The sequence below is a fragment of the Antechinus flavipes genome, chromosome 5, assembly GCF_016432865.1.
Source record: "Antechinus flavipes isolate AdamAnt ecotype Samford, QLD, Australia chromosome 5, AdamAnt_v2, whole genome shotgun sequence".
Classification (NCBI taxonomy): domain Eukaryota; kingdom Metazoa; phylum Chordata; class Mammalia; order Dasyuromorphia; family Dasyuridae; genus Antechinus; species Antechinus flavipes.
In genome coordinates, this window is record NC_067402.1 from 57,839,110 (window position 1) to 57,862,153 (window position 23,044).

Here is a 23,044-nt window from a genome sequence, read left to right on the forward strand (position 1 = left end):
TCAAGGGTCATAGCATCCATTTCTGGCTGTCATATTTTTATGTATGACAAACTCGAGAAGGCTTGAAAGAGGGGTATAGACATTTTCCTTGCTGGTTCACATAATCTTTACCCCAGCAATCATTTGTTCCATTTGATGAAAATCATTCCAGGGTAGAGATTTCCTTTTTGGGAATTTATTATCTTTTGAAAGGCCAAATTACTATAAAACTATTGAAGAGATTGTTAGATACCCATCTCTTTGGACAAAGATTTAGTTATTTGATATTTTCTATCACTCCTATATCATGTTGCTGTGCCAGATTTCCCAAACCTATTTGCTACTTCTTTCTGCTCTGTGTTCTCAGATGGCAAAATCATTTTTTATCTCTATTGGTCATTAGTACCATGTAATCCATTCTGATTTTCAAATTTCTTCTTATAGGATATATTCTTATTACACAGTCTTATTCTACCAATTTGTTTTTTGCCTCTTATTTTGAAGGGAGCTTACTATCAGAGACAGTCATATTTCAACAATTATTAGATCTTGTTATTACCCTTGAGGTAAATTTACCTTCTTAAGTTACTGTCACTATTTCTTTTACATGTTACTTTGTTCCTTTTTGAAATTACTAGGTAGTTGCTTTGACACATAACATTAACACTTGAATTAGAACGAATTTCTGATGTCATTTAATCTAAGCCCCTAATTTTGCAGGTAAGGAAATTCCTGTTCTGGGGGGTTAAATTATTTACGTTTGGTCAAACCGCAGTCTTTCTACAACATTATACTAAGGAGAAGTTTAATTGAGTTGTTTAATTATTGACATTGGTTTACTCTTTCTAAGTATTTCTGTACTCACTGTAGAAACCTATTTCTTCTTGCATTAAATGTGATAAAATTTAGACTGGTTTCTGATCACTGCTGTTAAACTAGGAAAAATATATTTACTAAGGATTCTACTTAGGCTATGCTTTATGTTATGACATGGTGGATGAGATAAATATTAGTTGCATTACTCTCAGTAAAGACCATTGGAAGAAGTGTCTAGAGCCCCAAAAGTTCGTGTTGGGCAGGACAATTGGTTGATAAGGTTTTGTAATAGCATCAAGTTAATTTCTTCACCATGTCAAAAAAGTAAAATTTAGATGTGATTAGATTCCCCCCAGAAAGATACTTTTCATTTTCAAAAACAGATACAGTGTTAACATATTCATGAATAGAGTAATCCCATCCCATTTTCTGTGGTTACATTCTTAGAAAATGGCACAATTACGAACTACAGGAACTTAAACCCTAAGCTGTGAGCCTGAACGTCCAGTGGATATTGTGGATGAGAACAGACTGAGCTGAAGAGAGAGAGATCATTGGGACTTTCGGGAGGTGGGCGCGTGGCAAGAAGGGGAGAAAGAAAAGAAAGGAATGGAACAGGCAAAGGGAGGTAAAGGATATGATAACAGTATGGTGAACGTTTAATATTTTTGTTGCAAGAGCTGGATTTAAACTTTAATTCCATTGCTTCTTAAGAGGTTTTTTCAGTTCTTTGCAGTTGATGGAAAAATCATTTTATCTATTCAAATGTAGACTATGGGGATTATTTTATCTCTAGAATAGAGGAGGAATATATTAAAAAAATCTTTTGTGCCTCCAGGAGAATTTGATGTATAAAGATATTATTGTGGTTTGAATGTTTTTTATATTTTTGGCTTTTATTTTCAGTGCCCAGTTTGCAGGACTCCTTTGTGAAGAAGAAGGTAATGGGGCAGATAATGTCCAATACTGTGGCTACTGTAAATACCATTTTAGTAAGCTGGTAAGAATTTATTTTAAAATTTATATGAAAATTAAATTATTTTGATTTGAGAGTAAGTGTATTGTTTAGAAAAGTTTTGCTTTTTTTTTTCCTTTTTGTAAGTAAAATAGCAAATGAGTTTTTGTTTTGATAGTTTCTGTTGGAAAGATAATTTGCTCTACGATGCCACTTATGGTATTTAAAAAACCCAGTAATCAACTAAACATGGATATGTTCTTTTAATTGTGACAGTTACATAAAGAGTTATATTTTAGTATTTTCAGCTTAATCTGCAATTGAGATACTTGAATGGATTATCCACTTTATGAGTCATTTGTGCCACTGGTCTTTTCCTCTTTCAGTTTCATGACTTCTGTGGATTTTGCTTTTTTAGAAGAAATGAAACTCAAATCAGTATATTTTACTTTTCTCATTGTTTAAATATTCTAGGTTAGAGAAGTTCACTAAAGTTCTTTGGGGAATTACTGTTAATTAAATATATGTGAGCTTTTTAACATAAGAATTGATAATTGTGTTAAATATTAGTTGATCACATAATGTTCAAACCTTACTTTCAGGAGCAAATATATGTATATTTGATGTCTTAACTTTTAGTGTCTCAGTCTTACTGAATTGTACTTAATGGTTTGTGGCCTTATTTTTTCCCTTCTTGGCATTTTTTGTTTGTATGTTTTTAGTTTTTATTGTTGTTGTTTTTTTTAATAGAATGGCATTTTAAAATTGAGCTAGAAACATCTTTCTTTCTATCTGTCTCTCTATCTCTTTTACACACACACACACACACACACACACATACACACACACGAAAGAGATCTCCATTTAATGAAGCTAATCTAACCTAGAATAATTCAGAATGTTTGTAATTGTACATTTATACTTGTATATATTATTCCAGTGAAATATACAACCTTATCAGTTAGAGATTTAAAGGTCAAATGTTATAAGAGCAATATTAAAAGGACAATAGGAATTTTCTCTTTGTTTTCTGGGCATTTAAGATACTGTCCTAAACACCTTATTAATTGTGTAGCTTTTTAAAAAATTAAACTATGTGGTTGCATGATAATTCCCAACATCTTGTGTGAGCAGTGTTGTTTAGTTTTATACTTGTTGCTTATGATCACTCAGAAATGAACTCACTTTATTCCTTTTTTATGCAATGGCTTCAGTGTTCTATAAACTGTTTTTCTTACTATCTACTAGTCATGCTGTTATTAATGTCTTGTAAATGCATGGGTCTGATATTGACATAACTTTTTTCACTTATTTTCTAATAATAGCTTGATAATTAAATGTATAAAGACTGATTTTAAAGAACTGTGTTTGTCACTGCTATTAACATATTGGAAGACCTCATGCTTTTTTTAGGGGCATGGAGTGATTTTCCAAATATTTACTTCTAATTTTAGCAGCTGTCTTAAAAGACAGCATTTTCTTTTTAGTTGAGACTTACAAAACAGACATTTAAAATGTGGTAAATTTGTTTTAAAATAGTAGATACATTTTCTTTTATCATGAAAACCATGCTATTTAAAATATTTCAAGATCAGGCTGCAATTTTGTTTTGCTATGCTTTGGATAATTATTTTACTGCTGTCCAAGCTAATTACATAGAATGAAAAAATTGGGACATTTTTCCTGTTAAGCTATTTTATAAGCTTCCCATTTAAAATGGCTTATGCCTTTAAAAAATAATTCCTTTACTATCTTATATACATATGCACATATGTATATATACATATACATATATATATTTTCTCTTTTAGAAAAAGAGCAAACGGGGATCTAATAGGTCATATGATCAAAGTTTAAGTGATTCTTCCTCTCACTCTCAGGATAAACATCATGAGAAAGAGAAAAAAGTAAGTGGATTTGTTGTTGCTAATCACATGACACATCTACTTAAAAGCATCTTTTTCCAGCTAAATTTTATTTTTGTTAGTTGGAGACTTTCAAATGAAAAAGTCAGATATATAGTGGGTGGTAAGTCAGGTTTTAAAGGACATTTTACATATGTGCAAACAATATTGCTATCTTTTCTATTCAGCATTGAAAAGCAGCATGAAACACAGCATGAGAGGGATGTATTGATTGCATGTATTTGCAGTAGTCTTATGAAATCTTTGGATGATTTAAATACTAAAGTTGGTTTATATAATCACTGTTAGGTTGACAAGTAAATAAATCTCTTACCAGCTTTTATCCTACATAATGAAGTTTTGAAGTTTGCTGTGTTGTTTGTTGGGTATTATTTTCAGTGATGCTGGTAGCCCTGGCTGCCTAGTACTTGTAATGGCATGATGCCATGCTAGTCACATGAGAATACTAATCTTTTAATAAAAATATAAATAGCATGCCTAAGTACTATATTTGCCTCCCTGCTAACTAACTCTTTTTCTGCTTAGGTTTTAAAAGCTACATGATTAATTGTAAACTGGAAGCTAATGTTCTTTATGATCAGCAAAGAATTTATAATTCTTTAAAGACATTTTATACAATTGTCATAGCTTGAAGAAAACAGTTTGGTATAAAATTCATATACATATATTTTTTAAAGCTTTTAATTAGTGTTCAAAAGTAAAATGGAATCTTATTAAATTTTTGATTGAGATGTAGTATTCATTGATCATCATGAAATAGTTGGTATAGTTCACCTTAGAAAGCAGTTTTAAAATTTGTGATTAGAAATTCTTGTTCTTGTAGTATTTTCAGAAAATGTGACAGTTTGTCTTATGGAACATTTTTCAGTGAAATTTCTTGTTTTCAGTGAAACTATTTGCTTCACATATTCTTTGAGGAAACTATTAACAATAATTGTATTAATCCAAATAATGCTTCTTCAGATATTCGTATTGGATGGTAGTTAAGCTTTCTCTTTTTCCTACTTCATCATTCTGTCACTTAAATTTAGTATGTTGATATGTGAGATTTTTATCAAATCTCTGGATTATAGTTTTGGAGTCTCTTCATATTTATTAAATTCAGCAAAGGTTTATTAAATACATACTATGTAGAGAGATATTGTTCCTTTTGCTGTTCCTTACTGCTATTCACATACTAATTCGGGGAACTTGGATCTTCGGTAGCAAAGAGGCAAAATTTGTATTTTCAGAGCTCAGAGTTTTAGTTTGTTTAAATTGGAGATAAGTTTGTCAAATTATCTCTTGGAATCAGATAACAGTTATCTTTTTCTGCTCTTTTTAATACACATTTATTAAATTTATTATAATATTTTTCTTCATTATATATAATCAAACAAATATTAAACATAACCTTAGCAGCAGTACATTAAATTCCTGGTGGTGTCTTCCTTATCCCAAAATTAATTTATGTATAGGAGGTACTGATTACATTTCTTGGACTACGAAACTTTTGCAGTCATTCTTAATCATGAAACAAGTTAATTTTTGTTGAAAGTCATATTTTAAAATTAAGATTTATTAGCAAAGTTCACGTAGAGTTTTATTTGGGACAATTTTGTCATTTTTACTTTTAGGCAATATGGCATAATAAAATCCTTATCTTATTAGTGAAGCAAGATTTCCATTATAGTTAGGCTCCTCGAATTTTATGTTTCAACCAGATTGGAATATTAACTGTTCTTTCTTACCATGTCTTAGAGTAAAAAGGTTGCTGGGTTTAAAGTTACAAGACTTGGGTTCAAATCTTCTCTGCTACTTAATATGTATATGACTTTGAGCTACAAATAGTTCATCTACAAACTAAAAGGACTGTCCTATCTCTAAAGTCATTTCTCTTAAATGGTATATTCTTTCAATCTTTTCCTAATAAGTAGTTCCCTATTCCTGGGATGAGGTGGTTTTTTTTTTTTTTCTCTGCCCCCAGGATAGTGATCATTCTTTTCCCAACTGTCATTTTTATACCACAGCCACGTCCTAGTAAACCCACTTTCTCCACCTACAAGATCCAACTTTATTTTTCTCCATCTTGAAATAGTATTTCCTTCCCCAGATACATGTATAAACAATTTTTAACATTGATTTGAATAAATTAAGCTTTTAATTTCTTTCACTTTTCTCCCCTCCCTGAAATAGTTAGCAATTTGTATGTTATACATGTGCAATCATGCAAAACATTTCCATATTAGTCATATTGTGAAAAAAGACTGAAACCCCATGTCTTCCTCCATCTCCCTATCTTCCACCTCAAAAAAAGAAAGTGAAAAATACTGTGATTTGATTTGCATGTAGAGTCCACCAATTCCTTCTGTGTAGGGTAGATCTCATTTTTCATAATGCGCTTTGGAATTGTCTGAGATTAGCTAAACTTTATCAGTTGATTGTCATATAATATTGCTATTTCTGTGTACAATGTTTTCCTGGTTCTGCTAACTTCTCTTTGTATCCATTTTTGTAAGACTTTCCAGGTTTTTCTGAAATCATCATGTAATATTCCATTACATTCATATACCATAACTTATTTAGCCATTCCCTAGTCGGTGGATGTCCTTTATTTTTATTTTTATTTATTTTATTTTATTTTATTTAATAATAACTTTATATTGACAGAATCCATGCCAGGGTAATTTTTACATTATCCCTTGCACTCGCTTCTGTTTCAATTTTTCCCCTCCCTCCACCCCCTCCCCTAGATGTCAAGCAGTCCTATATGTGTTAGATATGTTGCAGTATATCCTAGATACAATATATGTTTGCAGAACTGAACAGTTCTCTTGTTGCACAGGGAGAATTGGATTCAGAAGGTAAAAAATAACTCGGGAAGAAAATCAAAAATACAAATAGTTCATATTCCTTTCCCAGTGTTCTTTGTTTGGGTGTAGCTGCTTCTGTCCATCATTTATCCATTGAAACTCAGTTAGGTCTCTGTCAAAGAAATCCACTTCTATCAGAATACATCCTCATACAATATCGTTGTTGAAGTGTATAATGATCTCCTGGTTCTGCTCATTTCACTTAGCATCAGTTCATATAGGTCTCTCCAAGCCTCTCTGTGTTCATCCTGCTGGTCATTTCTTACAGAACAATAATATTCCATAACATTCATATACCACAATTTACCCAGCCATTCTCCAATTGATGGGCAAATGGATGTCCTTTATATTTCCAATTCTTTGCCAACACAAAAAGAACTGCTATAAATATTGTACAGATAGATTGTTCTCTCCCCTTCCCCCCCCCCCCCTCTCTCTCTAGGGGAGGGAGGAGGGATACATACCTAGAAGTAGTATTCTTGGATCAAAGCGCATACACAATTTTATGGCCCTTTGGGCATAGTTCCAAATTGTTTCCAAGAATGATTGGATCATTTGACAAGTCCCATCATGTAAGAAATAATTTGAAACTAAAGAAATTCAGATAAACAAAACCAATCTAACCGTAAGTTTGAAACCGAACAATTGAATGGTCTTTATGATCTTTTCATAGCAGCATTGTGGTGTGATTACTAGAGCACTTGTTTGATTTGGAGTTGGAGCACTTGGCTTCAGATCCTTAATTTGTCCTTTTAAATCTTGGTTAAGCCATGTAATCCTCTATAGGACTCCATTTCTTCATCTGTGAATTGAGAAGTGTTGAACAGATTACTTCCAAAGTATCTTCCTTTATAAACCTGTATTCCTATTAGCCAATAACTATCATATTTGAACCATCTATGAGATTCTACGATTATGGCCCATGAGTCCTCTAATGAAATTCCTCAAATGTCTGATATCATTTTGTATCTTGGCCTTTGCACACTTGTTTTATTGAGTCACAAAAATTTTATTTGACGTCAGGCCATCTATCACAGAACTTACTTATGTAGATAGAATTCAGGGAAATAGATTTTTTTAAACCTGTTTTTGTTTTTGTTTTTCCCATTTTTGTATTCTCCAGTATAGATTCTGGGTAATGGTTTAGTTGAATGGAGCTAGGACTATGAACATAGACAAGTTATTTTGCTTCTATGGTATTCTACTTTCTTATTTTTTAATAGTGGGAATTAGAATAGATGGTCACTTCTAGCTCAGAGCTTATGTGAAATCCTTTGGTTGTTAAATGCAGTAGAATTTAACGTGTAATTGTCTTTATTATAATAAGCTCTTAAATATAAACCATGTGAAACAGTTGGAGGCTAATTTATATCTTATTTGACTCTTCATTGACTATACTTTGTAATTGTCATTACATTGCTTGACTTGTCTTTATGTATTTTAGTTCTTGTCACTTGCTTGTAAAGAACACATAGTTTCTATTATGGCACAAATCTAAAGCATTATTGTGTTTTTATTTTTGGGGGTAGGGGAAGGGAGATATCTGAAAAGTTCTGATGATGAGACATCCTTCAGACTGTACTTTAGAAAGTCATGCAGTCTTTCATTTATGTATTTATTTTAAAAATGATTTTTCTATTGCCATTTTTATTTAACAATTTAAATGAGTAGTGCTAGTACAACAGTGCAGCAAAAGGGAGTTGGTTGTATTAGATCCAAAGGCATCTTGGCTATTCTTAATATATGAAGGAAATCTTCTCATAAAAGAAATTAAGCTTCCTTCAATACAACCCACAGAAAACTAAGTTGCTCATTAGTATGAGAAAAGGATTTTAATCAGATTGCCAAAAGTATATTGTTTCTGTACATTGAAAGGATATATATACTTAGGATTTTTGTTTAGAATGCATTCTTGGATTAATACTTGATTGTCTTAGAGTGTGCAACAGAAAGGATTTAAAAACAAAACAAAACCCTTAATTGATTATTAAATAGTTTCTTTTCTTGGAACAGATAGATCCCACAACTGTGATTTAGGTTCTGATTACATTATTTATTTTGACAATAGTCAAGACCTGCAAAGATAGTAGTGTTTGTGGAAAAGTATGAAAAGATCTTTTGGAAATTTTGAGAAGTTTGTTTGAATCGTTTCAACTTAGTTACTGTGTGACCATCAGCAAGTAAAATCTCTCCTTTCTCTTTGGTTAAGTAGAGTTGATAATATCTAGTATAATTACTCCCTTTAGAGGATTGTTATGAGTAAATTATAAAAGGGTAATATACATAATCTTTTACAAATCTTAAAGCAGGGATTTCCCATTGTTACATAGTAATGCTTATCCCTGCATTGTTTGCAATTTTATTTTTCATCAGGAATTTAATAAGCCTTTACAAATATTTTAACATACATATAAAAAAGAATAGAATCTAAAAATGGGAACATTTGACTTATTCATGAATGTTACATTTATGAGGTAGTTGGCAGAGAACGCCTTTCTGAGCCCTCAGCTTTTTTGTTTTCCTCTGCATTGAGTGTTTTCTTTATAGTCGTCTTTTTATCATGTCCCTTAATGAAAGCTTCTTTGGTTTAAGGTTTTAAATTTTCTTCATCATTTTGAATTTAACAGTCATTGTCATCAAATAGTAGAATATCAGTATGTGAAGAACAAAAAGGAGGATTGCATGTGATATTATTATCCTCTTGTGGAAAATGTCTTCCTTCTTTCATTTCCTTTTCTCTCTTTCCTTCCTACTCTTTTCCCTACCTCCTTTGCCTTCCTCCTCCTCTTTTCCCCCTGCCTCTATCTCCCTCCTGTCCGTTTCTCTTCCTCCTTCCTTTCATTCCTTTTCACAACTATCATTACTTAATTAATAACTCGAACCATTTCAAATTTCAGATAGAAATGATGTTCTATAGCAGATGAGTATAGTCAAGCAAAACAGTTTTAACATACGAGCTGTGTTTTAAAATGTTTGTCTTGTACTCTGAACTCAGTTGTTTTGTTGATCAGAACACTAAAATCTTTCATTGTTGTTTTTCTTAAGATTATTCCTTGAGGGGCAGCTAGGTGGTGCAGTGGATAGGGCACCAGCCCTGAAGTCAGGAGGACTGAGTTCAAATGTAGCTTCAGACACTTAACATTTCCTACCTGTGTGACCCTAGGCAATTTTTAATTTCGTGTAACTAAAAATTTCCATTTTGCTTCTTGTGATCCTAGCTATCTCGTTTGGCCATAAAATCTTTGTTAACCAAAGTTCTATCAGATTATTTTTTTTTTCTCATGCTTGCTTAAATTTGTTCATAATATCCTAAATCATGTGCCCATTTTGACCTTATTTTGGTAGATGGTATGAGATGTTGAAATATACCTGGTTTCTGCTGTACAATTTTCCAAGCAATTTTTGCTGAATAGTGAGTTATTGCCCCCAAAGCTTAGATTCTGAATTTATCTAACATTGGACTATTATTATGGGCCAGAATTCTGAACTTGAAACAAAGGATTCTTACAAGATACGAAGTCAGTGGAATTGATAGAGACAATAGTTATCTAATTTAGCATGGTTCAGTATGATTGATTTAATCCTACAAGGAGGTGTTATGGGCCAGAATTTGAAACAAGGTACTAAGTGGAATTGAGGAGACAATGGTTAAATCCAGTTTAACATTGATTTAATCCTACAACGAATAATGGTTTTCTTGTGATATAATGATTGGTGTATACTGTGTGGAGCATATAAGCTAGAAGTTCTCAGGGCCAAAAGAGACAAGCGCACTAGAAGCTTTTGGAGGCTGAGACAGATTCATTCCATCGTCCACCTTTGTTGTGGCTGGAGGCTGAAGTACAAACCTTTGGATTCGGAGAGATTCAGAACCAGAGAAGGCAGGCAGGGGCTCAAGTTCTCGGAACCAAGGAGAGAGATAGGCCTCTAAGAAAGCTAACTAGGCCCCAGTGAAGGAGACAAGACTTTGAAAGAGATAATAAAGGATTTAGATGTTAACACCTGGCTGCACTTGTGGTGATTACTGAACTGAAATGAAGGCTGCCTCCAGAGACTTCAAGAAAATCTCAACAGACAACATTACACTTTAGAGAGAACATTACAGACTATTATGGTAATTGACTATTATATATTATGTACCTGATCTATCACTATTTTTTTTAGCCTTTAGTAGAGTGCTTTGATGATAATGACTTTGTAATTTAGTTTGAAATCTGGTACTGCTAAGTCTCCTTCACTTTAAAAAAAATTAGATTCCTTTGATATTTTTGACCTTTTGTTCTTCCATATGAATTTGGTTAATTCTTTTCCAGGTCTGTAAAAATAGTATTTTGATTGGTATGGCACTGAATAAGTAAATAAATTTAGGCAGATTTGTCATTTTAATTATATTGTCTTAGCCTCTCAGTGAACAGTGAATCTTTCTTTGGTTATTTAGATGTGTGTATCTTTATGTGAATTATTTTGTCATTGTTCTTAAAGTTCATAAAGTTCTTAAATTTGTCTTGTCAAGTAGATTCCTAAGTATTTTGTATTGTCTGTACTTACTTTATTTGGAATTTCTCTTGTCTCTTCCTGCTAGGTTTTATTGGCATTACATAGAAATGCTGTTGATTTATTTAGGTTCATTTTATATCCCACAACTTTGCTAAAGTTGCTAATCTTATTCATTAGTTTGTCTTGTTTATTTTTGTTTATTTGCAGTTGAATGACCTGCCTAGGGTCACCCAACTTGTTAAGTATTAAATATCTGAGACTGGATTTAAACTCAGGTCCTCTTGACTTCAGGAGTGGTGCTCTACCAGTTCTTATTATTTCAAGTAGTTTTTTTAGTTAATCTTTTAGGATATACCATCATAGCCTCTTTAAAGAGTGATTATTTTTATTTCCTTATTGCCTATTTTTATTCCATCAAGTTTCTTTTAATCATATTGCCATAGGTAACTTTTCTCTCAATTATGTTTCTTATGAACAGTTTATTATTGGATTTTTGTTCCTAATTCACTCTGCTTTTTGGTTCTGATGAGGTTTTGAGTTTATGAAGCCCATCCCAACTATTACAGCCATAATCAAGTCCCAGAGAACCCTATTTGTATTTTAAGGATGGAACTCTTTTTTTTTTTTTTTCCAGCCTCCATTGTATGGGCATCTTTAAATATCTTTGACATATTCATGACATCCTTAAACCAGTCTGGGACCTGGTCGGCCAAGTACATTCCAACTGGCTCCTCTTTGATCCCTCCCTCTAAGCAACGAAATCCTAACCTGGTATTTACCCTCCTCCCTTGAAAAAATCCCTGAGCTTTTCCCTATAAAAGATGTGCCTCTGATGAAGATTTTTGCTAAGTCTTGATAGTGTCTTTCCTTTAATGGTGTTTTTCTCCAACTCTAGTTACAGTCTTATTAAATTTTTCGATGGGTTTAACTTGCCAGTCAATGGCATACTCAGGTCTCATGGCATTCTATTTTAATGGATTCTTCTACACCCCTTTCTTTGGTAATCCTACTACTGTACCAAATCTATTTCATTTCATATTTACCATTTCTGTAATTTTGCCTCTTTATTTTGTATGTAACCCCTTCTTCTAAATAAATGTTCCTTTTGGTAAAGAGAATGACCATTGTGAATTTTGTCAAGTATTTATTTTGAACTAGGAATTGCTTCTCTAACTTCATCTCATTCACATTCATAATTATAATGACTGCATTTCCCTTCAGCCTGTTTTCTTCTGTCTTTCTTTTTACTTGGCTCCTCCTCAGAAGTCTGTTTTGCTTTTGATTGCTTCCTCCCTTGTTTCTTCACCCAACTTGCTCTTTTTTTCATCCTCTTCTATTTCCCTGATAGTAAAATAGATTCTATACTTAGGTGATTATATATACTCAGGTTTCCTTTTTTGAACTTGTTGAGATGAGAATGTGTTGCCCATCCTTCCATTGTCCTTTCCAGTGTAATACTTTCATGTATTCCTATTTCATGTGAGGGAATTATCTCCTTTTTCCTCACTCCATTTTTGTTTAGGTTAGTTTTGTTTTGAGCTCATCCTCACATAATTAACCACAATGGTGTTCTCTGTGTATACTCCTAATACTGATAATACGCCTCCTTAATGATAAAGGAGTTTCAGGTATCATTCTCCCATATTTCTGTTTCATGATTATCCTTTTTATATTGCTCTCAAATCCTGTGTTTGGATGTCATGTTTTCTTTTCAGTTCTGGTATTTTCATCAGGAAGTTTTAAACTTCTCTGTTTCAAAAAGCAAATTAAAACACCTCTGAGATACCATCTCACATTGATGTCTATTTTGTGTGATTTTTTAAAATGTCTTTATATTTAATTCTCAAATTAGGGCCAAAGTTGTTCCCTGTTCTCGCTTGTTCTTTTGGGTAAGTTGATCTGTCAGCATTTATTCTCAATCGATTTTCCTTCCTGTGCTGATTTTATTTCATGGAATTTACCTTGGATCTTTCAGGGCAGAGTCCTGGAACTTTGAGGTGCTATTCTCAAAATGGAGACTATAGGGACCGCAGATTAAGATAATTGTAGTACTCCCATCGGATGCTTATTTTTCCTTCTGGTCTAGTCATGGGTTTATAACTACTCTAGCATTTTTTGGGAGAACCTACCATTATTGCTGTCTCTGAATAGGGAGCCCTTACAGATATACTCTGACTCTTCTGTTGCTCAGCTATCTATCTTTCTATTGCCTATGTTATACTGATTTATTTTTTGTCCCGTTCTGGTGAAAAAAAATTATTTACTATAGTTTTAAAAATAGTTTTATTTTAATAGTTCTGATTTTTACTCGAGTTAAGGTGTGTGGGACCTGGGCAGCCATCTTTAAGTCTCAGTTAAAATTTTCAGTATAGCATACTGCTACAAGCATTTTGGTACGTAATTTTAAATTTAGATTTAAATAGAACATCCTCATTACTCCCATTTTTTAAATTAAGTAATCTATGCACTTTATTTTAGTATGCCATTAATTCAAATAAATTTTAGAACTTTTAGTTCTATAATCTTAACTATGCAATACAATAATATAAAACCAATGCTTATTCAAAAAGTATTTGTGATTAATAATTGTGAAATAGTTTTTGATTTATTAAAATATTAAAAATTATACTTTGGGAGAGAAACCTACTTGTTATAAGTGTATTTATAAAAATGAATGACATTGAAAAATATAACAGATATTAAATAATTTTTGACCTCTCCCTAATGATTATTTAACTTTGTTTAGATGTTATATATTTGAATGCATTAAGTAACATAATTACACAGCTGATCTTTGTCATGAAACTATTTTGGCAATTTGTATCTGCATTTAGATTTGGTAGTATGTTCAAATTTGACCTCATTTGTAATTACCATATTAAATAACTTGTGGTCCATTCATGATAAGTTGGAATGAATTTTTTGCATTACTCTTAATTATATTCAATCACATTTGAATTGATTTTCTGTGTGATGTATATGTAGAACTGTCCTGTAAGGCTGAGGTGATCCTGCTGTCCCTAGAAACTTTATTTTCTGCCTTTAGGATTATTCCCCACAGGTTAAGAATCTCAACCATAAAATTCTATATAAATAATAACCGTTGTTAGATGGTAGGATTCTACTTGGTAAAGATGTCTGTTGCTGAATTGATTAAAATTGTTTGAGATTATATCATTCTATTCTTCTACCTAATCTGTAAATAACTAATGTTATTTTGTATTAAGTCAATAATTTTGCTTTTGTTAAGCCCAAACTGAGTATCACTACCCAATATCTATTATATTTTCCTGAAGAGCAGTTAAATGTAAATGAGATTAACCTTGACTTAAATTTGGAGTTATTTGTGTTATATTTTCTTTATATATTGCTTATGATATTACTGAGGTTGTTTGCCATTAAATTTTTTTAAGAGGTGAAAAAAAGAATAATAGCTGGGCATGATATAGCATTTTAGAAATTGATTTTATGTACATGCTGCTTATTGTGTAATTTTAAACATTTTTTCTTTTACTCATTAGAATCCTAAAATCAGTCCTTTTTTCTAAGTTATTAGCATTTTGATTTACTTGATTTGGCAGCTGTGTTTTTTTTTTTTAAATAGTATTTTATTTTTCCAAATACATGCAAAGAAACCTTGTGTTCCAAATTTTTCTCCTTCTGTTTTCTCCTCCTTCCTTCCCAAGACAGCAAGCAACCTATTATAGGTTATATATGTATAGTTCTTCTAAACATATTTCCATATTTATCATGGTGTGGAAAAAAAATTCGGATCAAAAGGGAAAAAGTAAACACAAGTAAGAAAAACCAAGTAAACAAATATCAATAACAAAAAAGGTGAAAATATTTATGCTGGGATCTATGTTCAGCCTATAGTTTGCTTTGGGGATATAGATACCATCCCTAATTGACTAGAATTGCCTTGCATCACCTCCTTGTTCACGAGTCAAGTCCTCCATCACAGTTTATCTTCACATAAATCTTGTTGCTGTGTATAATATACTATTTGTTTTTTTCACTTCACTTAGGATCACTTCAGATATTTCCAGACTTTTCTGATTATCCTGCTCATAATTCTTTATAGAACAATAATATTCCATAACATTCATATACCATAATTTATTCATCCCTTCTCCAACTGATGAGCATCTATTCAATTTCCAGTTTCTTGCCACTACAAAAAGAGCTGCCACATTTTTGCCCTTGTGGGTCCTTTTCCCTCTTTTGTGATCTTTATGGCATATGAGTTTGTTTTCATTATTTTAGAATGATGCTGAAATAATTTCTCTATGTTATAAGTATTCTCATTTTAAGAAAAATTGTAAGCTTATAATTCCTTGAAGCAATAAATAAGGGGCGGGGTGTATGTGCATCTGCATTCTCTTGTGCATATCCATGTGTACCCATTTAAGGTCGTCATTCTTATAACATTGAGATTTTTCTTTATTGTAATATCTTGTACCATGGAAAACATGTGTCATGTCCACTTAATAAATTTTAATCATTATTATATAGGGATTTCGAGGATTTCCAAAGAAACATTTTTGAAATCAGAATTCTATTTCAGGCAGAACTGACCCTCTCATTTCTATGTCTGCTGCCTATCCATAAGACAGATTAGAATAATTCATTCTATTTTTTCTTTGCACATTATCACTTCATAATTTTTGTAAATCAAGAACATTGTTTTTATACTTCAGTACTTTAATCATTCTGTGGTCCCATTTATGTGGTTATTCACTTCATTTTGGTGAATTTTGAAATTCATCTATATCTTTTCATTCTCTTATCTTTTTGTTCATATTTCCCCATCCATTTTCAATCATTTATTCAATCAGCTAGCCATTATTACGTGTGCACTTTATGTGTAGCAGCTCTGTGCTGAGTTATATGTTTGTATTCACAGATTTACATATATACTTGTGTTTGTATGTATATGCTAGATAGAAAGTAATTTAAAAAAAAGAAAAGAATGAAGTGTTTAGGAAAGGCTTTGTATAGAAAGTGGGATTGTAGTTGGCAACAGATTGAAAAGGTGATGAGGGGGATAGAAGGAGTGATGAGAGATAGTGTAACAGCTACATTGAAAGCCCGAGACCTTGAGGAGATGGTGTTGCCCTCTACAGTGATAAATAGGTTTGGAGAGGGGGGGACTTAACAGGAAAATAATGAGTTCAGTTTTAAACAAAGTGAGTTTAGAGGTTTGCTAAAGATTCAGTATTGTAATGGGCTGAAGCTGAGCCTATGCACTGAGGTCGAGCATTTGAGGCTAATTAACAATCGGGCAATACTCTATTAATATATGCTTAGAGAAAGAATGACCCCACCCATTCTCTGTGCAAGTTTGATGTGTTGTATAGGAGATTGCGTAGAAGATTTAGTGGGTGGAGTGTGAGAGCCAGAGGTACTGCTGGCCAGATTCCGGGGGCAATTGCTCTCACTTCTCCTCGCATTTCTCACCTCCCCAAAGAATAAAGATCAAGGATTTTCCTTTATCCTGACTCTGGCTGATTCCTTTATCTTGACTCTAGGTGTTAAACGGGATCATCACACAGTATGAGATATTTGAAAGGCATTTCAAGATGTAAGTAATATATGGGGAGAAGAGAAGATGATCTAGGATATAACCTTGAGTACTGAGATGATTAGAGGACATGGTCTATATGAAGATCCAGCACAAGAGAGTGAGAAAAAGTTGATAGGAGAGCTAGAAGAGAGGGGTATCCCAAAATAGAATATCAAATTGAAGAGATTGATCAATAGTGTTAAAAAAAAAAAAAAAAAAACTACAGAGAGGTTGAGGATAATGAAGTTTGAGAAAAGAATGGTTTTCACTTTTAGGGTGTGGGAGAGGCTTTTTTTGTGGTTTTTTCTTCTTTTCTCTCCCTCTCTCTTTTTTTTTAAACAATATGACAAATGGAAAATGTGTTTTAAAGGATTGTACATGAATAACCTATTGGATTACTTGCTACCTTGGTGGGGGGGAAGTTTGAGGGAGGGACAGGGAAAAAATTTCAAGATAACATCTTATAAGAATGAATGTTGAAAACTATCTTTTGAAAATACAAAATATTATTGAGGGGGGAAAATTATTTTTGTCTAAAAGGCCCAGAGCTAGGTTCTGAATAAATCCAGTTGCCTGCCAAGTTAAATCAAATGACCTTAGCACTGCACCACAACTTTTTTTCTTTACAACAGTTTCTATGTTGTGGCAGTAGTAGTTTAACTCTTGCTTTTGCAGTTCCTTTACCATCTTAGCAGATAGTAGAAATAATACCTAACAACTACAGAGAAATACTTTAATATTTTCAAAGCACTTTATAAATATAATCTTATTTTCGCCTTACGAGAGTTCTGGAAAATGGATTCAATTATCTCCATTTCACAGAAGAGTAAACTGACTCAAAATAATTATAAAGAACCAGTAATACAATACAACATAGATTGGGAGGAGGGGGAGGGTATTAATAGTTGTGAGAGAGGATGACAGGGAAGGGCTTGTGTAGAAGGCAGAAGTTTCTGTTGGAATAGCATTCTTTGAGGAGAGGGGAGAGGAGAAGGGAGAGGAGAAGGGAGGAAGAAAGGAGGGAGAGGTCTCATAAGGTTTGGAAACTGATCAAATAAGTGGGCTGAGAATTATTGAATGAGGAGTTGAGGACAATGCTAAAATTACTTTGCTGGGAAAGTGGAAGGATGGCGAGGCAATACCTTCAACAAAAATAGGGAATTTAAGAAGAAGGGAGAATTTAGAGAAGTCAGTTATTTCACTTTTCAACTGATGTATAATTGGAGGGGAAAGTAGTAGTCCCATAATAAAGTAGAAAGAAAAGGATGACCGAAGATTGATCAAATATTTTAAAGTTTTTCCTCTTTTTTTTTTTTTTTTAAACATGCAGTGGGAACCAGTGTAACTGTCAGATTATCCGACATAACTTTTTTTCAGTCATACATTTTCTTGATAATAAGTCATATACTATTTCTTGAAGAGATCATTATTAGAAATATATGGCAGTTTATTGAAGCCTTTTAGGGAATAACAGGATCTTTAACAGCCTTGTGTAATTTCCCGTATGCTATTCATTCCACTATCTCTTCTGTCTCCAACTTTATTGTCCTTCTCCATTGCATTCCTATATTTCATGTGCTTATGTACTACTTCAATATAATATAAATTACTATTTGAACATTTCTTTGCTTAATACTTTACATATTACCTGGAAACATGATAAATGCTTAATGCTTGTTTACTGACACTATAGGTTGTTATGTTGTCTTGAAATGTCTTAAATTCAGAGAATGGAGAGACTGTCCAAGAGGAGAAAATAATTATTAATTTTAATGTTACAGAAGGACCAAGAACAATGAAAATTGAGAAAGTCATTAGAATTGTTCATTTAGATATAGTTGGTAACTTTTTTAGAAGGCAATTTCAGTCAAATGATGTCAACAGCCAGAATTAAGTGGGGTTTTTAAAAATGAGAAAAGATGTAGGAGTACCAAACATGGGTCACATTTTTAGTAGAAAAGGGGAGTTAAAGTAATGAAGGTAGCAACTGGGGAATGTAGGTTGAAGTGAGTTTTTTTTTTTTTTTTTTTTTAATGAGGAGGAAGACTTGTGTATATTTGAAAGTAGTAAAGAGGCCAGTACATAAATGATAAGTATGTGATAAGAAGATAACGAAAAAGTGATTGAAAGGACAGTCTTTTGGAGGAAATGTTATAAGATGGCATCAAGGACACATATAGAAAATATTGGCCTTGACTAGCAGAAGTACCTCCTCTCCATTTCAATATTGGAGTGCAGGAGATGGTATAAGAAAGATGTTGTGGATACACTTAATTTTTTTTTTGAAATATAATTTGTAGGTTTTGATCATGAGGTGAGGAAAGTATTGCCTTCAAAATCTTGAGGAGAGCTAAAATGGTTTAGAATAACTGAAATAAAGAATCAATAAGAACAGAGAATGGTTTCCTTCCCCATATGAGGATACAGTTGGGATCAGATTGTACAATTTATAGAGGTTTTGCAACTTCTTTCAGAACTATTTAACGGCTCCTATAGATGTAGAAAAAGGAGTAGTGCATGGGAGTAATTCAGGTATGGTGTTTACATCAATATTATTGGTTCTTTGTACAAGGAACCAAGGTAGAGGTTTGAAGATAACATAGAATTGAGGTGGTTGGTTATTTTTTTTAAAGACAAAAATTGAGAAGTTAGCAGAATATAGACAGTGCAAGAGTAAAGACTTGATAAAGTATTAAAGGAGTTAAGCTTTCTTAATTTTTAAGAGGCAAAAATAATAGTAATTGAAAGGGAGGGAAAATGGAATGATAGATTATCTTCAAATAAAGGAATCTTATTTATAAATTTGAAAATAGAACATTTGTGGTTATTTAAAAAATTAAGGATGATCTCAGAAGCTTAATAAGAGATTATCAAAAGAAAACAACTCTTATAGCTGAGGTAGATTGGAGTAATAGGTCAAACAATTGAGTATTTGCAGGGGAGGGGGAAGTGGAGTGGGGTTGTGTCTGAGGAAGAGACAGAGATAGATATTACAAATATTAAGAGACTTGAAACCTCCTAATATGAAGACAGGAATTAGTGCCAGAATACAGAAGGACTGATAAATGAAATGGTTTAAAAAGTGTCTTTGGTTTAAAAAATTAGTTTTAGAGCATAAATAAAATAAAAGTTAGTTTTAGAGCATAAATTCCAGGGGACACATGGGAAAGCATTCTGGGAGATTCAGGTAGGCATGAAATGAATGGGAATAAGGAAGCAACTAGCTGTGGCAGGGGAGATGGACATTCAACATCACAGGAATAAAAAGAGTAAAATTGAGTAAAATGCTAATCATAGAGGAATGAGACCAGACAGAGTTTCAGTGAAAAAGAGGAGAGGTTCATTAAAGAAGCAGTTAAAGAAATGATTCAATTATAGTAAAGTTGAGAAATTTCTTTGATTTTGGGGTAGGGGGTGGGGTCTGTTGTCCTTTTGGTAATTTTATCTATGAATAATCTTGACAAGATATGGTTCAGTTGGAACTTGTATTACATTTTCTATAGATTTGTGTTTGATTCTACTACTTTTTGGTGTTTTTTATATGACTATTTTTTCTTCAAAGTGTTTTACCAATGAATATGTATACCTAGATGTTTTTTCACAGTAACTATTCAGTTTGCATGCTGGTATTGAACCACATTAATATTAATATTCTCATGATGAATAATTGTAGTAGTAAAAAGAAAATTGCAGCTCAATGGAAGGGTTATGCTCTTGTCCTCTTTGGGGAGATAGAGCAAATAAGAGTTGCCAGAATTTGTTTCATCATATATTTAAAAACAATGAAAATGATCATTTCCATGAGTCAGTTGGTTATTTTGTTTTGCATTATTTATTATGAGTAAAACTGAAACCACAATGAAGATAAATAAATGAAACTATTATGCCACCACCTGTGACAAAAGACTAAGACATGAAGAAATTGTCTGAGGAACTTGGCCAACTAGTCAACATGCATTTTCATATTTGATTATCTGGATGAAACCATGAAAAAGGGAGAATGATTAAAAAAAATTAGGTTGGGAAACAATTTATTTAAATTTAAATAAATAAATTTAAAAAGTCAAAATTTTATAGATCATACAGATATCTCATGTATCTCTATCATGATTTCTTCATCCCACAAGATACTGGACAGAGCAAATACTGAATACTGTTAAAAGACAGAAAGAAAGAAATTGATTCTTTTTGAAGATGGGAAATAACTTGTTACTTATGTGGAAGGCTTTTCACAATCAGCTGTCTATGTATAGTCAGACAATGGATTACATAAGGGAAAAGGTCAACATCAACATTTAGTTAGAAGAAAGGCTAAAGATGAGAAGACACTGAACAATTGGAAGAAGAATACCTTCAACGTGACCTAATCAAATGCGCTATTAATACAGAAAAATAGAAAGTGGAAAAAGACAAAGATTTTTATCATTATTTCCTATTTAAAAAAATGTAACAGAATATATAGCAGTTATCACAGTGACCTTCCAAAAAGGCCCAGAAATTGTTTTAACCATCAAATATCAGTTTATCCTTACCAAATAGCAAGTGATGGCATCAAAGGAAACTTTAGTTTAGTTAATATTGAACCTAATTTTCAAATTGTCTTAAATTAATTCCTTCTAAATCAGTTCTATGTGAACCGTAAACTTTCATGTGGTTAGTATTAGAAAGTGAACCTGTGATTTCATTGGTATGAGATGGGTAGTTCTGAAACCTTTTGGTCTCAAATCTCTTTGTACTGTTTTTTTCTTTTGTTTTGATTATTTCCTCATTGCCTTTATTTATTCCTCCAATTTCTTTTTTTTTAAGTATTTTAATATTTTTGTTTTCCTCAGTCACATGTAAAGCAATTTTTTACATGTTTTTGAAACTTGGAGCTCTTGATTCTCTCCCTTTCTCCCTCCTCCCATTAAGGGCATGAGAAGTTATGCAGAACATTTTGATTCAAGTAAATAAAACATAGATTTCCTTTCCTCCCTCCCCCCAAAAAACCCTTAAGAAAAATAAAGAGAAAATAGAGTATATCTCATTCTGCATTCAGACAGACAACGTTTTCTCTGATTATAGATGGCATTCTTCATCATATGTCATTCTGAGTAGACTTGGATCATTGTATTGCTGAGAAGAGAAAAGCTATTTAGCCATTCATCCTACAAAATTGATATTATATTGTATACAGTACATTTCATTTTGCTTGAGTTCATGGAGGACTTTCCAGGTTTTTGAGAGCATCCTGTTCATTTCTCATGGAACAAAAATATTCCATCATAATCTCATCCCACACTTTATTCAGCAATTACTAAATTGATGGATCTCCAGTTTCCAAATCTTTGCCCTGAGAAGAAAATTGCTATAAATATTTTTGCACATATAGGTTCTATCCTCTTTTTTTCCATAGAGCCTTTGGGTATAATTTGTATGTTTTGATCTTTTTATCAATTAAAAAACAAATCTGACTTCATTTTCTATACATTTGAGAGAGGAGGTCTTCATAGAAACTTGCTTCAAAATTCTTTTTATAATTACTATTATTAACTATATTTCTCCTGTTTTTTCTATTTCCTCTCTTCATTCAACCTGACCCTCCTAATAAGTGTTTTGCTATTGATTACCCCCTTCTCCAATATGCTCTGTTTTGTTACCCTCTCCCCTTTATGATATCCTCTAACTTGCCTACTTAGATTCAGAATAAGATAATTTCTTTTTTTTTTTTTAATAATAGCCTTTTATTTTCAAAATACACATATAGCTAGTTTTTAGCATTTACCCTTGCAAAACCTTGTGTTCCAATTTTTTCCCTTCCCCTATACTTCTTCTCTAGACAGCAAGTAATCCAATATAGGTTAAACGTGTAAATTTTTTTTTTTGGGGGGGGGGAGCGGCTGAGACAATTGGGATTAAGTAACTTGTCCAAGGTCACACAGCTAGGAAGTTTTAAGGGTCTGAGCTAGATTTGAACTAGGGTCCTCCTGGCTTCAGGGATGGTGCTCTTATTCACTGTGTCACCTAGTTGCCCCAACATGTAATTCTTCTAAACATATTTCCATATTTATCATGCTATACTAGAACAATCAGATTAAAGGGTAAAAAAGTGAGAAAGAAAAAAAAAAAAGGTGAAAATACTATGTTGTGATCCATATTCAGTCCCCAAAGTCCTTTTTCCAAATGCAAATGGTTCTCTCTTATCACAAGTCTATTGGAATTGGCTTGAATCACTCATTGTTGAAAAGAGCCACTGTTGATCATCACACAGTCTTCTTGCTGTGTACAATGTTCTCCTGGTCCTATTCATTTCATTTAGCATCAGTTCATCTTAAGTCTCCCCAGACCTTTGTGATCATTTCTTATAGAACAATAATATTCCATAACTTATTCAGCCATTCCCCAACTGAAGGCCATCCCCTCAGTTTCCAGTTCTTTGCCGCTACAAAAAGGGCTGTCACAAACATTTCTGGAC

General features: G+C 32.6%; 1 protein-coding gene across 4 annotated transcripts in view; it reads left to right on the forward strand.

Moving 5' to 3' along the window:
• Window positions 1-23,044, forward strand: part of MLLT10 (MLLT10 histone lysine methyltransferase DOT1L cofactor) — a 218,202-nt gene that overhangs the window by 73,718 nt on the left and 121,440 nt on the right. For 3 of the 4 annotated variants that reach the window (XM_052001709.1, XM_052001711.1, XM_052001708.1), the window contains exons 7-8: window positions 1,702-1,795; window positions 3,562-3,657. In XM_052001709.1, the coding sequence (XP_051857669.1) occupies window positions 1,702-1,795; window positions 3,562-3,657 (190 nt within the window). The remainder of the gene's footprint in view (window positions 1-1,701; window positions 1,796-3,561; window positions 3,658-23,044) is intronic. The other variant, XM_052001712.1, reaches the window with a different exon arrangement.